General features: G+C 52.9%; 1 protein-coding gene across 1 annotated transcript; it reads right to left on the bottom strand.

Moving 5' to 3' along the window:
* Window positions 1-1127: 1127 nt before the first annotated feature.
* Window positions 1128-15141, bottom strand: LOC311126767 (F-box only protein 10-like; the record flags this gene model as incomplete). Its single annotated transcript, XM_084200750.1, is given in 13 exon segments — window positions 1128-2202; window positions 2739-2920; window positions 3007-3317; window positions 5623-5922; window positions 6001-6024; window positions 6027-6152; window positions 6408-6478; window positions 6969-7105; window positions 8413-8562; window positions 8697-9539; window positions 13034-13168; window positions 14352-14622; window positions 14921-15141. Coding segments are annotated over 13 exon segments (2970 nt in total). The 3' UTR covers window positions 1128-2003.
* Window positions 15142-16230: the final 1089 nt, after the last annotated feature.

Here is a 16230-nt window from a genome sequence, read left to right as displayed (position 1 = left end):
CACAGTGGTTAAACATGGTAAAGTCACAGCTGAATACCGTCCATGATACCACACCAGTCACAGCTGAATACCGTCCATGATACCACACCAGTCACAGTGGTTAAACATGGTAAAGTCACAGCTGAATACCGTCCATGATACCACACCAGTCACAGCTGAATACCGTCCCATGATACCACACCAGTCACAGCTGAATACCGTCCATGATACCACACCAGTCACAGTGGTTAACATGGTAAAGTCACAGCTGAATACCGTCCCATGATACCACACCAGTCACAGCTGAATACCGTCCATGATACCACACCAGTCACAGTGGTTAAACATGGTAAAGTCACAGCTGAATACCGTCCATGATACCACACCAGTCACAGCTGAATACCGTCCCATGATACCACACCAGTCACAGTGGTTAAACATGGTAAAGTCACAGCTGAATACCGTCCATGATACCACACCAGTCACAGCTGAATACCGTCCATGATACCACACCAGTCACAGTGGTTAAACATGGTAAAGTCACAGCTGAATACCGTCCATGATACCACACCAGTCACAGCTGAATACCGTCCATGATACCACACCAGTCACAGCTGAATACCGTCCATGATACCACACCAGTCACAGCTGAATACCGTCCCATGATACCACACCAGTCACAGCTGAATACCGTCCCATGATACCACACCAGTCACAGTGGTTAAACATGGTAAAGTCACAGCTGAATACCGTCCATGATACCACACCAGTCACAGCTGAATACCGTCCATGATACCACACCAGTCACAGCTGAATACCGTCCATGATACCACACCAGTCACAGTGGTTAAACATGGTAAAGTCACAGCTGAATACCGTCCATGATACCACACCAGTCACAGCTGAATACCGTCCATGATACCACACCAGTCACAGCTGAATACCGTCCATGATACCACACCAGTCACAGTGGTTAAACATGGTAAAGTCACAGCTGAATACCGTCCATGATACCACACCAGTCACAGTGGTTAAACATGGTAAAGTCACAGCTGAATACCGTCCATGATACCACACCAGTCACAGCTGAATACCGTCCATGATACCACACCAGTCACAGCTGAATACCGTCCATGATACCACACCAGTCACAGCTGAATACCGTCCATGATACCACACCAGTCACAGCTGAATACCGTCCATGATACCACACCAGTCACAGCTGAATACCGTCCATGATACCACACCAGTCACAGCTGAATACCGTCCCATGATACCACACCAGTCACAGCTGAATACCGTCCCATGATACCACACCAGTCACAGCTGAATACCGTCCCATGATACCACACCAGTCACAGTGGTTAAACATGGTAAAGTCACAGCTGAATACCGTCCATGATACCACACCAGTCACAGCTGAATACCGTCCATGATACCACACCAGTCACAGCTGAATACCGTCCATGATACCACACCAGTCACAGTGGTTAAACATGGTAAAGTCACAGCTGAATACCGTCCATGATACCACACCAGTCACAGTGGTTAAACATGGTAAAGTCACAGCTGAATACCGTCCATGATACCACACCAGTCACAGCTGAATACCGTCCATGATACCACACCAGTCACAGCTGAATACCGTCCATGATACCACACCAGTCACAGTGGTTAAACATGGTAAAGTCACAGCTGAATACCGTCCATGATACCACACCAGTCACAGTGGTTAAACATGGTAAAGTCAAGAGTTGGTTCTGTATCGAACTGATGTCACCTGACCAACTCCTCCAGTAGAGGGGATCTCAATGACACTTCTAGAACCCCCGGGGAGGACGACGTTCTAGAACCGTTCTGTGTTCCAAGTGTTCTAGATCAAAATGCCACTGGAATGTTCTTAGAAGAAAAAAAGAATGTCTCGAGTCAGGAGAGGTCAGGGCTGAACTGCAACTCTTGACCCCGCCCCCCCCCGGTGAGGAGGTCATCCAATCCGTTGTCAGGACGGGGTTTTTGCTAGGGCCTCAGAGGATGGTGCAGAAGACGCTGCCGTTGTTATGGCAACCGCTCTCGACGGTGGCGGTGATCCTGGTAGTCATGGAGATGGCAAAGTGGGAGGGGTGACAGGAGGAGGAGGAGGAGGGGGGGAGGGATGAAGGACGGTCAGAGAGGGGGCGGGGGGGAGGGTTCTCCAAAACCCAGGGAGGGGAAGAGGGACATGTCCTGGCAGGAGAGAGCAGAGAGGGAGGGGGGGAGTGGTGGAGGATGGGGGGGAGGGGAAGGAGGGGAGAGGAAACGGGATGAAGGAAGAGGAGAGAGGAGAAGGGATGAGGGGAGAAGAGAAGGGATGAGGGGAGAGGAGAAGGGATGAGGGGAGAGGAGAAGGGATGAGGGGAGAGAAGAAGGGATGAGGGGAGAGGAGAAGGGATGAGGGGAGAAGAGAAGGGATGAGGGGAGAAGGGATGAGGGGAGAAGGGATGAGGGGAGGGGAGAAGGGATGAGGGGAGGGGAGAAGGGATGAGGGGAGAAGAGAAGGGGAGAAGAGAAGGGATGAGGGGAGAAGAGAAGGAATGAGAGGAGAAGGGATGAGGGGAGAAGAGAAGGGATGAGGGGAGAGGAGAAGGGATTAGGGGAGAGGAGAAGGGATGAGGGGAGAAGAGAAGGGATGAGGGGAGAAGAAAAATGTATTAATCCATGAAATAGCTAGAAGGAAGTGTCCATACTTGGTGAGGAGCATTGCCAGTTGTTTGCGTAGCTACCTGTTGCTATGTTTCAGCACGCTGTTGTTGCGCAGCACGCTGCTGTCATTGCCATGGTGTATCGGGGGTTTGACGTTGCCGGGGTGACCCTGGAACACCAGGTTGTCGTGGACGACGGCCTTTGCCGGCCCCAGCACAGCGATGCCACACCCCTGCACCGGCTGGACTCGATTACGCAACACCTACACACACACACACAAAATATTTATTTGATTCCCAGGGTGATGGTGATTTGGTGTGTATGTGTGTGTGTCTGAGCCCAGCTCACCTTGACGTCGGCGCTGTCCGTCAACCGTATCCCGTAACCACGGTTACCCACCACGTCGTTCTCCACCACCTGTCCATCGCCCCGGAAACTAACGCCATGGCCGCCGTTGTCATACACACCGTTGCCGCGGAGTTCCACCCGACACTCCCTCTCCACGGTGACGCCACCACGACCGTTTCCATGGACGCAGTTAGCAACTAGTCGAGTCAGCTGACCACTCTGTAGCACGGCAACACCGGCGCCACGGTTACCGTTCACTAGGTTAGCAACGACATTCAGTGGTTCACTGCTCTTCACGTACAGACCAACCGCTAGAGAGAGAGACAGAGAGAGAGAGAGAGAGAGAGAGAGAGAGAGTTTGCTACATTCCATATCAGTGATTTAACAACAATGCTGTCATTGTTCTAGATCCTCCTCTCCTCTTCTCTCTGTACACCAAGTCACTGGGCTCCGTCATATCCTCACATGGTCTCTCCTATCATTGCTATGCGGATGACACTCAACTACTTTTCTCCCCCCCCCCCCCTTCTGACACCCAGGTGGCGACACGCATCTCTGCGTGCCTGGCAGACTCAGCTTGGCCCACCACCTCAAGCTCAACCTCGACAAGACAGAGCTGCTGCTCTTCCTCCCGAGGAAGGCCTGCCCGCTCAAAGGCCTCTCCATCACGGTTGACAACGCCACAGTGTCGCCCTCCCAGAGAACCTTGGCCTGACCCTGGACAACACCCGGTGTTGTAGCTCTTCTCTGTTCTGGAACCCCAACGGTGGAACCAGCTGAAGTTCCTGCCCATCTTCCGAAAGCACCTGAAACCCTACCTCTTCAAAGAGTATCTTAAATAATCCCCCTCCTCCTCCTAGCTCTACAGTGTCTCTCCTCCATTGTGGCTCTACAGTGCATTTCCTCCATTGTGGCTCTACAGTGTCCCTCCTCCATTGTGGCTCTACAGTGTATCTCCTCCATTGTGGCTCTACAGTGCATCTCCTCCATTGTGGTTCTACAGTGTCTCTCCTCCATTGTGGCTCTACAGTGTATCTCCTCCATTGTGGCTCTACAGTGTCTCTCCTCCATTGTGGCTCTACAGTGGCTCTCCTCCATTGTGGCTCTACAGTGTATCTCCTCCATTGTGGCTCTACAGTGTCTCTCCTCCATTGTGGCTCTACATTGTCTAACATCCATTGTGGCTCTACAGTGTCTACTGTGGGTGTGTTCGTATATTCACTCTGGAGTGCCAGTGGGTGTGCTCTGGCCGTTCGTAAATTCACAGCGTTGTCAGATAGCTAACTGGCTAGCTTGCTAGCTACTTCCAGACACAACTGAGAGAACACCTCACTCTGACCATTTTACTCTCCCTAGCAGAGCTGGTTAGGCTGTTTTCATGTTATCCAGAGCATTGGTGACTAACTGTGCTGCTGGCAACAATTTAATAATGTTTTTTTTGCCAACGTTTACTGACACCGGCCATATTCAACGGGTGTTGAGCGTTTGTAAATTCAGCAGTTTTTCTGCACTCTGGCACGAGAGTGCTCTGAAATCGGAGTAGATTGCCAGAGTGAATTTGCGAACGCACCCAGTGTCTCACCTCCATTGCGGCTCTACAGTCTCACCTCCATTGCGGCTCTACAGTGTCTACAGTCTCACCTCCATTGCGGCTCTACAGTGTCTACAGTCTCTCCTCCATTGCGGCTCTACAGTGTCTACAGTCTCACCTCCATTGCGGCTCTACAGTGTCTACAGTCTCTCCTCCATTGTGGCTCTACAGTGTCTACAGTCTCACCTCCATTGCGGCTCTACAGTCTCACCTCCATTGTGGCTCTACAGTCTCTCCTCCATTGTGGCTCTACAGTGTCTACAGTCTCACCTCCATTGTGGCTCTACAGTGTCTACAGTCTCTCCTCCATTGTGGCTCTACAGTGTCTACAGTCTCTCCTCCATTGCGGCTCTACAGTGTCTACAGTCTCACCTCCATTGCGGCTCTACAGTGTCTACAGTCTCACCTCCATTGTGGCTCTACAGTCTCTCCTCCATTGTGGCTCTACAGTGTCTACAGTCTCTCCTCCATTGCGGCTCTACAGTGTCTACAGTCTCACCTCCATTGTGGCTCTACAGTGTCTACAGTCTCTCCTCCATTGTGGCTCTACAGTGTCTACAGTCTCACCTCCATTGCGGCTCTACAGTGTCTACAGTCTCACCTCCATTGCGGCTCTACAGTGTCTACAGTCTCACCTCCATTGCGGCTCTACAGTGTCTACAGTCTCACCTCCATTGCGGCTCTACAGTCTCACCTCCATTGCGGCTCTACAGTGTCTACAGTCTCACCTCCATTGCGGCTCTACAGTGTCTACAGTCTCACCTCCATTGCGGCTCTACAGTCTCACCTCCATTGCGGCTCTACAGTGTCTACAGTCTCTCCTCCATTGCGGCTCTACAGTGTCTACAGTCTCACCTCCATTGCGGCTCTACAGTGTCTACAGTCTCACCTCCATTGCGGCTCTACAGTGTCTACAATCTCACCTCCATTGCGGCTCTACAGTGTCTACAGTCTCACCTCCATTGCGGCTCTACAGTGTCTACAGTCTCACCTCCATTGCGGCTCTACAGTGTCTACAGTCTCACCTCCATTGCGGCTAATGCAGTTTCCCTCCACCAGAGCTGTGCTGATGGAGCGCCGGGCGGAGAGGCGTTCGTCCTCGCTGTCAAGGTCACCTTCCCACGCCAGCAGCTCTCCTTCCTCATGGAAGTTCTCCTGTCCTCCTCCTCTTCCTCCTCCCTCCTGCCCCACTTCCCTGGTCCCGCCCCCATCAGGGTCCTTCCGGCAGAACACGGCCAGCCCGTACATGCGGTTATGGGTAATGTAGTTTCCCAACAGCTGAGGGAGGCTGGAGGACATCACCCACACACCACAGCCCTTGTTGCCTACGAGATGAAGAGAGGAGAGGAGAGGAGAGGAAGTGACGTCAGCGAACAGGAAGTGTGTGTGTGTGTGTTACTCACTGTAGATGTGGTTCCCTTCTATGAGCCCCGGCCTCTCTCCCCCACCACCACTCCGTCAGAGTAGCCATGACAGATGTAGTTGTTCCTCAGGACCGGGTCGCCCCCCCGCCTGATGTCTGCACCCCCCCACTGGTTCTCCCTGATCACATTCTCTGGAGGAGGAGGAGGAGGGAGAGGGAGGGGAGGGAGGAGGAGGAGGAGGGGAGAGGAGGGAGGAGGGGAGAGGGAGGGAGGAGGGAGAGGAGGGGGGAGGGAGGAGGGAGAGGGGGGGGGGGGGGGGAGAGGGAGAGATGGCATTAAAGTGCATGCGTTTACATAATGGTCACTATAATACATTTCATTCATAAAGTACTTTTCCCATTTTCAGTAAAGACGCTGTGCAGGTTTGTGTGTGTGTTAGTAAGTACCGACTATCACCCCTCTGCCGTTCTCATTCACAGCTATCCCTGCTGCCTGACCCTGGAAGATATGGTTACCACTGGAGGGGAGAGAGGGAGGGAGGGAGAGAGAGAGGGGAGAGAGGGAGGGAGGGAGGGAGGGGGAGAGAGGGAGGGAGGGAGGGAGGGAGGGAGGGGGAGAGAGGGAGGGAGGGGGAGAGAGGGAGGGAGAGAGAGGGAGGGAGGAGGGAGGAGGGAGGGAGGGAGGGAGGGGGAGGGAGGGAGGGGGAGGGAGGGAGGGAGGGGAGGGAGGGAGGGAGGGGAGGGGAGGGAGGGAGGGAGGGGGAGGGAGAGGGAAGGAGGGAGGGGGAGGGAGAGGGAAGGAGGGGTGGTGGGAGGGGGGGGGGGGGGGGAGGGAAGGAGAGAGAGAGAGAGATGTCAAATAAATGTATAATATCTAGATATAGTGTTAAATGTCTCCAGACAGAACACTGCCATCATCATGTTGAAGTGGAAAAACCACAACACTTCAGACTGTGTCTCAAATGTCTTCCTAGTATCACTGAGCCCTGGTCAAAAGACCCCTCCTACCTGACTACAGGGTTCCCGTTGAACAGGATGTAGACTCCCGCCTCCTTGTTGTTATAGATCTGGTTGCTACGGATGGAACCCCTCCCGTTGCCAAGGACCACGATGCCGGAACGCAAACCGCTGTGTATTCTGTTACACTGAGTGTATGCGAGAGAGAGAGAGAGAGAGAGAGAGAGAGAGAGAGAGAGAGAGAGAGAGAGAGAGAGAGAGAGAGAGAGAGAGAGAGAGAGAGAGAGAGAGAGAGAGAGAGAGAGAGAGAGAGAGAGAGAGAGAGAGAGAGAGAGAGAGAGAGAGAGAGAGAGAGAGAGAGAGAGAGAGAGAGAGAGAGAGAGAACGTTTGATCAGTTGTTATTTTAGATCACCATGTCCTCTAACTTCTACCAGATGAAAGACAGACAGACAGACAGACAGATCACCATGTCCTCTAACTTCTACCAGATGAAAGACAGACAGACAGACAGACAGACAGACAGATCACCATGTCATCTAACTTCTACCAGATGACAGACAGACAGACAGACAGACAGACAGACAGACAGATCACCATGTCCTCTAACTTCTACCAGATGAAAGACATATGATTTGACACCCATTTGACAAGCTGCTGTGTACTAGAGAGGAAACAGATATATAGACCATCAGGGATGTGAAACCCACAGGATAGATATATAGACATCAGGGATGTGAAACCCACAGGATAGATATATAGACCATCAGGGATGTGAAACCCACAGGATAGATATATAGACCATCAGGGATGTGAAACCCACAGGATAGATATATAGACATCAGGGATGTGAAACCCACAGGATAGATATATAGACATCAGGGATGTGAAACCCACAGGATAGATATATAGACATCAGGGATGTGAAACCCACAGGATAGATATATAGACATCAGGGATGTGAAACCCACAGGATAGATATATAGACATCAGGGATGTGAAACCCACAGGATAGATATATAGACCATCAGGGATGCGAAACCCACAGGATAGATATATAGACCATCAGGGATGCGAAACCCACAGGATAGATATATAGACCATCAGGGATGTGAAACCCACAGGATAGATATATAGACATCAGGGATATGAAACCCACAGGATAGATATATAGACATCAGGGATGTGAAACACACAGGATAGATATATAGACCATCAGGGATGTGAAACCCACAGGATAGATATATAGACATCAGGGATGTGAAACCCACAGGATAGATATATAGACATCAGGGATGTGAAACCCACAGGATAGATATATAGACATCAGGGATGTGAAACCCACAGGATAGATATATAGACCATCAGGGATGTGAAACCCACAGGATAGATATATAGACCATCAGGGATGTGAAACCCACAGGATAGATATATAGACCATCAGGGATGTGAAACCCACTGAACGTTGCAGATAGAAAGAGAATGAACTAGAGCTACCAGGATGATGGGGTCCGCCCCCTTGCGGATGTCAAGCCCCGCCTCCCCGTTGGAGTGGATGTTGTTGTCAGCGATCAGACCCTGAGCCGACAGGCGCAGGAACACCCCCGACGCACGACACTCACACACCTCGTTACGGAGCATCACCATCTGGAACACAAATCATCTTTGATCAACATTACTATCTAAAAACACATCCAGTTAACAGGCAGGACATATATCACTCAACCCGACCCATCGATCAACCAACCGACCGATCAGATCGGGCAACCCTGTCTGGTTACCGTGGTGTTCTGGACGCAGCGCACCGCATAGGTCAGCCCCCGGAACACGTTTCCTTCCAGCCGGGCGTTTCCGTGGTTACACACGTGCACGCCGCCCTTCCCGTCCCGGAACAGGCAGCGCCTCAGCACGCAACCCTGCACTGTCTCGACCAGCGCTTGGGCTCCGGGGTCGCGTTGCAGCTCCTCGGTCAGGGTTCGGATGTCAGGGGTCAGCAGGGGAGAGTCGGGGGAGGAGGGGGGGTGGCTGTCGTCCTGGTTGGGTCTGAGGAGATGAGAGAGGCTGTGGTGACTGTGAGCCACTCTGTAGTTTAGACTGTTGTTGCCTTGTCCTGAACCTTGCTCTCCTCTTTCCTCCTCCTCCTCCTCCTCCTCGCTAGGAGCGCTGTCGCTCCAGCCGTCCTCAATCACCGTATCCTGACACACTCCTTCCTCCCCCCCTCCTCCTCCTCTCCTCCTCCTCCTCTCCGTTTCTCCTTTCCTCCAGTCCTCCAGGGTGACGGTAACCCCAGGGGGCTGTGTGGCTCCAGAATGCCCGCCCAGGGTGTCTCCAGCTGGGCTACCACTCCCAGGCGAGGCCCAGGATGTGGAGATTCGGGCCAGAGCGGCCAGATGTTTACAGGCCCAGTTCCGCTCTGTCACTGGAGCGCCCTCAACCGTCACGGACGCCGAATCACTTCCTGAGAAATCACAGCTATCCAATAGGCTGAGGGCCACGCCCAGGAAGTGGGTGGAGCTTCCCTGTGAGAATGAGCAGAAGCGGGCGTGGCAGGTTCCTGGCCCTCGGACCTGCAGCTGAGCTCCCTCGAAATTACAGTTGTCCAACTGGACATGACCTGACGACGTCTGGGGGAGGGAGGAGGGAGGAGGGAGGAGGTAGAGTGAGAGAGAGAGAGAGAGAGAGAGAGAGAGAGAGAGAGAGAGATAATGTGAAACTGCAGCAAGCTCTAACAGAGTATTAACAGATGACCACTGCTAAGAGCCTCTAAAGGTGCAGAGCAAACCCAGTTAAAGGCTTAAAGCCACAGAACTGACTGACTGACACACCAGTCAGTCAGCCAGCCAGTCAGTCAGCCAGCCAGTTAGTCAGCCAGCCAGCCAGCCAGCCAGTTAGTCAGCCAGCCAGCTAGTCAGCCAGCCAGTTAGTCAGCCAGCCAGTTAGTCAGCCAGTCAGCCAGTTAGTCAGCCAGTTAGTCAGTCAGCCAGTCAGCCAGCCAGTTAGTCAGCCAGCCAGTTAGTCAGCCAGTTAGTCAGCCAGTTAGTCAGCCAGCCAGTTAGTCAGCCAGCCAGTTAGTCAGCCAGTTAGTCAGCCAGTCAGTCAGCCAGTCAGCCAGCCAGTCAGCCAGCCAGTTAGTCAGCCAGTTAGTCAGCCAGCCAGTTAGTCAGCCAGTCAGCCAGCCAGTTAGTCAGCCAGCCAGTTAGTCAGTCAGCCAGCCAGTTAGCCAGTCAGCCAGTTAGTCAGCCAGCCAGCCAGTTAGTCAGCCAGCCAGCCAGCCAGTTAGTCAGTCAGCCAGTTAGCCAGCCAGCCAGCCAGTTAGTCAGCCAGCCAGTTAGTCACCCAGCCAGTTAGTCAGCCAGCCAGTCAGTCAGCCAGTCAGCCAGCCAGTTAGTCAGCCAGCCAGTTAGTCAGTCAGCCAGCCAGTTAGTCAGCCAGCCAGCCAGTCAGCCAGCCAGCCAGTTAGTCAGCCAGCCAGTTAGTCAGTCAGCCAGTTAGCCAGCCAGCCAGCCAGTTAGTCAGTCAGCCAGCCAGTTAGTCAGCCAGCCAGCCAGCCAGTTAGTCAGTCAGCCAGTTAGCCAGCCAGCCAGCCAGTCAGTCAGCCAGCCAGTTAGTCAGCCAGCCAGCCAGCCAGCCAGTTAGTCAGCCAGCCAGCTAGTCAGCCAGCCAGTTAGTCAGCCAGCCAGTTAGTCAGCCAGTCAGCCAGTTAGTCAGCCAGTTAGTCAGCCAGTTAGTCAGTCAGCCAGTCAGCCAGCCAGTTAGTCAGCCAGCCAGCCAGTTAGTCAGCCAGTTAGTCAGCCAGTCAGTCAGCCAGTCAGCCAGCCAGTTAGTCAGTCAGCCAGCCAGTTAGTCAGCCAGTTAGCCAGCCAGCCAGTTAGTCAGCCAGTCAGCCAGCCAGTTAGTCAGCCAGCCAGTTAGTCAGTCAGCCAGCCAGTTAGCCAGCCAGCCAGTTAGTCAGCCAGCCAGCCAGTTAGTCAGCCAGTCAGTCAGCCAGTCAGCCAGCCAGTTAGCCAGCCAGCCAGTTAGTCAGCCAGTTAGTCAGCCAGCCAGCCAGTTAGTCAGCCAGCCAGCCAGCCAGTTAGTCAGTCAGCCAGTTAGCCAGCCAGCCAGCCAGTTAGTCAGCCAGCCAGTTAGTCACCCAGCCAGTTAGTCAGCCAGCTAGTCAGTCAGCCAGTCAGCCAGCCAGTTAGTCAGCCAGCCAGTTAGTCAGTCAGCCAGCCAGTTAGTCAGTCAGCCAGCCAGTTAGTCAGCCAGCCAGCCAGTCAGCCAGCCAGCCAGTTAGTCAGCCAGCCAGTTAGTCAGTCAGCCAGTTAGCCAGCCAGCCAGCCAGTTAGTCAGTCAGCCAGCCAGTTAGTCAGTCAGCCAGTTAGCCAGCCAGCCAGCCAGCCAGTTAGTCAGTCAGCCAGCCAGTTAGTCAGCCAGCCAGCCAGTTAGTCAGTCAGTCAGCCAGTCAGTCAGTCAGCCAGCCAGTTAGTCAGCCAGCCAACCAGCCAGTTAGTCAGCCAGCCAGTTAGTCAGCCAGCCAGTCAGTTAGTCAGTCAGCCAGCCAGTCAGTTAGTCAGCCAGCCAGCCAGCCAGTTAGTCAGCCAGCCAGTTAGTCAGCCAGCCAGTCAGTTAGTCAGTCAGCCAGCCAGTCAGTTAGTCAGTCAGCCAGCCAGCCAGTTAGTCAGCCAGCCAGTTAGTCAGCCAGCCAGCCAGTCAGTTAGTCAGCCAGCCAGTTAGTCAGCCAGACAGTTAGTCAGTCAGCCAGCCAGTCAGTTAGTCAGCCAGCCAGTTAGTCAGCCAGCCAGTTAGTCAGCCAGCCAGTTAGCCAGCCAGCCAGTCAGCCAGCCAGCCAGTTAGTCAGCCAGCCAGTTAGTCAGTCAGCCAGCCAGTTAGTCAGCCAGCCAGCCAGCCAGCCAGCCAGTTAGTCAGCCAGCCAGTTAGTCAGCCAGCCAGCCAGTCAGCCAGCCAGCCAGTTAGTCAGCCAGCCAGCCAGTCAGCCAGCCAGTCAGCCAGCCAGCCAGTTAGTCAGTCAGCCAGTCAGCCGGTCAGCCAGCCAGTTAGTCAGCCAGCCAGTTAGTCAGTTAGTCAGCCAGCCAGCCAGCCAGTTAGTCAGTCAGCCAGTCAGCCGGTCAGCCAGCCAGTTAGTCAGTCAGCCAGTCAGCCAGCCAGTTAGTCAGCCAGCCAGTTAGTCAGCCAGCCAGCCAGCCAGTTAGTCAGCCAGCCAGTTAGTCAGTCAGCCAGTTAGTCAGTCAGCCAGCCAGTCAGCCAGCCAGCCAGTTAGTCAGCCAGCCAGCCAGTCAGCCAGCCAGTCAGCCAGCCAGCCAGTTAGTCAGTCAGCCAGTCAGCCGGTCAGCCAGCCAGTTAGTCAGCCAGCCAGTTAGTCAGTTAGTCAGCCAGCCAGCCAGCCAGTTAGTCAGTCAGCCAGTCAGCCGGTCAGCCAGCCAGTTAGTCAGTCAGCCAGTCAGCCAGCCAGTTAGTCAGCCAGCCAGTTAGTCAGCCAGCCAGCCAGCCAGTTAGTCAGCCAGCCAGTTAGTCAGTCAGCCAGTTAGTCAGTCAGCCAGCCAGTCAGCCGGTCAGCTAGCCAGACACCCCAGCCGGTCAGCCAGCCAGACACCCCAGCCGGTCAGCCAGCCAGACACCCCAGCCGGTCAGCCAGCCAGACACCCCAGCCGGTCAGCCAGCCAGACACCCCAGCCGGTCAGTCAGCCAGCCAGTCAGCCGGTCAGCCAGCCAGACACCCCAGCCGGTCAGCCAGCCAGACACCCCAGCCGGTCAGCTAGCCAGACACCCCAGCCGGTCAGCCAGCCAGACACCCCAGCCGGTCAGTCAGCCAGCCAGTCAGCCGGTCAGCCAGCCAGACACCCCAGCCGGTCAGCCAGCCAGACACCCCAGCCGGTCAGCTAGCCAGACACCCCAGCCGGTCAGCCAGCCAGACACCCCAGCCGGTCAGCCAGCCAGACACCCCAGCCGGTCAACTAGCCAGACACCCCAGCCGGTCAGCCAGCCAGACACCCCAGCCGGTCAGCCAGCCAGACACCCCAGCCGGTCAGCCAGCCAGTCTGTAAAGCACTGTCACAACTACTGTTGTAAAAAAAAAAAAAAGGCTTTTTATAAATAAATGTGATCTGATTTGATGTACCTTGTATACAACGGTGGAGAACCATGCAGGCATGAAGACCAGGTTGCAGAGCCTGGCTGTGGGACACTGCTGGTCCAGACTGACCAGGAGAGCCACGTCCCCCAGCCTCCCTAACCCCACCACCTCCACAGGCACCTGGCAGGGTCAAAGGTCAACATTTTCATTTATCAAAAAATTGCAGCTCTTATTACATTACAATACTTGATACTAACAGATATTAAACACAGTTTACTTGATACTAACAGATATTAAACACAGTTTACTTGATACTAACAGATATTAAACACAGTTTACTTGATACTAACAGATATTAAACACAGTTTACTTGATACTAACAGATATTAAACACAGTTTACTTGATACTAACAGATATTAAACACAGTTTACTTGATACTAACAGATATTAAACACAGTTTACTTGATACTAACAAATATTAAACACATCGTTTCCAGCTCCAGATTAATTTAAAGGGACAATCTGCAGTTCAAACAATAATAAAGAATATATAATGAATTTAAATGTCTAGAAATGGATGTATGAATCCCAGACAGACCCTTTAACTAGACATTGTGGCAGTAATACATGATAAGACAACAGCAGCCTATAGAAACTGATATGATGTTTTTTTTATAGCGTAATGATGTCATGTCACGGTATCGTGAAAGTCAAGAGTTAGTCGATAATGGGTTTGGAGTCAGGAAGTCTACATTCCATTACGTCAAGGTAGATTAGTGATGTTTAGGATAGCATGAGTGATGTTTAGGATAGCATGAGTGATGTTTAGGATAGCATGAGTGATGTTTAGGATAGCATGAGTGATGTTTAGGATAGCATGAGTGATGTTTAGGATAGCATGAGTGATGTTTAGGATAGCATGAGTGATGTTTAGGATAGCATGAGGGATGTTTAGGATAGCATGAGTGATGTTTAGGATAGCATGAGTGATGTTTAGGATAGCATGAGTGATGTTTAGGATAGCATGAGTGATGTTTAGGATAGCATGAGTGATGGGCAGGTTAGTGACTTTGGGGTAAAGAGTGATGAACATCAAAGACAGGGAGCGCCCATGGAGGGTTACCAGATGTATGCCAGGAAGAGGGTTAATAGAAGGGTATATAAGGTAGAGGGTTTTCTTTGTTCAAGTCAGTTCAACTGACGAAGGGCAAAGCCATGTCCGTTGGTTAGATGAACCCACGAGCTCGTGATCCAATGAATACTTGGTATAAAATCTCCACAGAAATGTCTAAAGTCAATTCTTGCATCTTGAACTTCTCAATACCAGAAACTCATCATTAACAGAAACAATCAGTCCGTCACCTTCAGCAGCAGCTCCGCCTGCTCCTCGTACACCCCGGGGTGCAGCACCACCCGGTCGTACGCCCCCGCTACACCCAACGCCACCCTCAGCGTCTCCAGCTCCCGCCCAGGCCCCACCTGCCACACCCTCCTCTCCTTCCTCCGGCGGCGGAACAGGTGCAGGCAGGCGGAGGGCTGGAGCTCAGGGTGGGCGTGGTAGGACCAGGTACGACTGGCGAGGGCATGATGCCTCAGGGCTTCTCTCCAGGATGACGGCTCCAGGTGGGGCCGGCTGGGTACATGTGGGCAGACAGACAGGCAGGCAGGCAGACAGACACACAGGGTTAGAGTATGTGGACGAGGACCTTATAGTTCAGGGTTCTTCAATTCCGGTCCTGGAGGGCCGAAACACCTCTGTTTTTCCATCCTCTCCTTCTAATCAGGGGCTAATTCAGACCTGGGACACACCAGGTGAGTGCAATTAACTACCAGGTAGAAATAAAAAAACAGAAGTGTTTCGGGCCCTCCAGGACCGGAATTGAAGAACCCTGTTATAGTTGAAGAGAGAACGTCCATCTCCACTACGGTACCTGGGCCAGTTGGGGTGTCGGGGACACTCAGGCAAGCCCAGGCAGAGCTGTCTCCAGCGGGTGTTATCCAGGGAGAGGATCAGCTCTCTCCAGGCCCTGCACACCAGGCTGCAGCGGCCCAGCCCTGGGAGGGGTAGGTAGGCCAGGACCACACGCCATACCTCCACTGGGAGGCTGCCACCGCCACTGCTGCTGCTGCTTCCACTGCTGCCCAATGACATGGCTCTGAAAGAGGGGGTGGGCACCTGGGGACAGACAGACAGACAGACACAGACTAGGTTAGTTTAGATACAGGCAGACAGACAGACACAGACTAGGTTAGTTTAGATACAGGCAGACAGACAGACATACAGACTAGGTTAGTTTAGATACAGGCAGACAGACAGACATACAGACTAGGTTAGTTTAGATACAGGCAGACAGACAGACACAGACTAGGTTAGTTTAGACTAGACCTATACAGACAGACAGACAGACAGACTAGGTGAGTTTAGACTAGACCTATAGACCTAAACTTCATTGTGATGGGTTCTTCCACAGCCTATCTCATGAATGATGAGAGGTCCTGTATTGGTCTCAACCTCTAAAGACAGAGGCTCTCTGCTCATTCTCTCCTGGAGCGATGACTGGTCGTCGGGTCAGGTGACATTGTGGAACAGGCTAACGTCTTAACTAAAGGCCAGTGATGAGGATGAAGTTACATAGGACTGTCTTTCTGTCACCGCGTCATCATCGTCAAGGGAATTCGGACCAACTACCAACACAGCGTCGGGATGGCAACTGGTAATAACATTGGAACGTCGTGGGCGCAACTTTGTTTCAACGTCGGTAAAGGAACGTTCTAAGAACATTCATTACTGGCTGGCTATATTGTAGCATATAACGGCAACCATTTAGCTGCCCCCCCATCTACGTTTTGTGGACGTACCTAGCGATATAGCTAGCAAACGAATACTCACTACGCGTAGGATTCACTACATTGTAGACGAGGCTGTATTTGACGTCTTACCCGTGTTTAAAGTCACTTGGATGAAGCCCCACACATCCCAGCGTGGTTTTGAATTTGGTAGATAGTTCTAATAGCCATGCTTTTTTGTTGTTGTTGCGAATGATCGGAACAACGCCTGGGTCGGGATCAAGACTAGATACACGGAGAGGAATCAGACATTTTCCCTCACTTTACGGCAAGGCGAGCCATGGAAACCAACCAGGGACGCCCCTTGCACTGGGCGGGGGCGAGGGAGGGAGAGCGGAGGATGAAGACGGAGAGAACTGAGAGGAAGGGAAACGGGAGGGTGGAGGAGAAGAGA

The sequence above is a fragment of the Coregonus lavaretus genome (genome assembly GCF_964263955.1).
Source record: "Coregonus lavaretus genome assembly, contig: HAP1_SCAFFOLD_2953, whole genome shotgun sequence".
In the NCBI taxonomy this organism is placed as follows: domain Eukaryota; kingdom Metazoa; phylum Chordata; class Actinopteri; order Salmoniformes; family Salmonidae; genus Coregonus; species Coregonus lavaretus.
The sequence above is the reverse complement of the archived record's forward strand: the minus strand, read 5'-3'. Positions and strand labels throughout refer to the sequence as shown.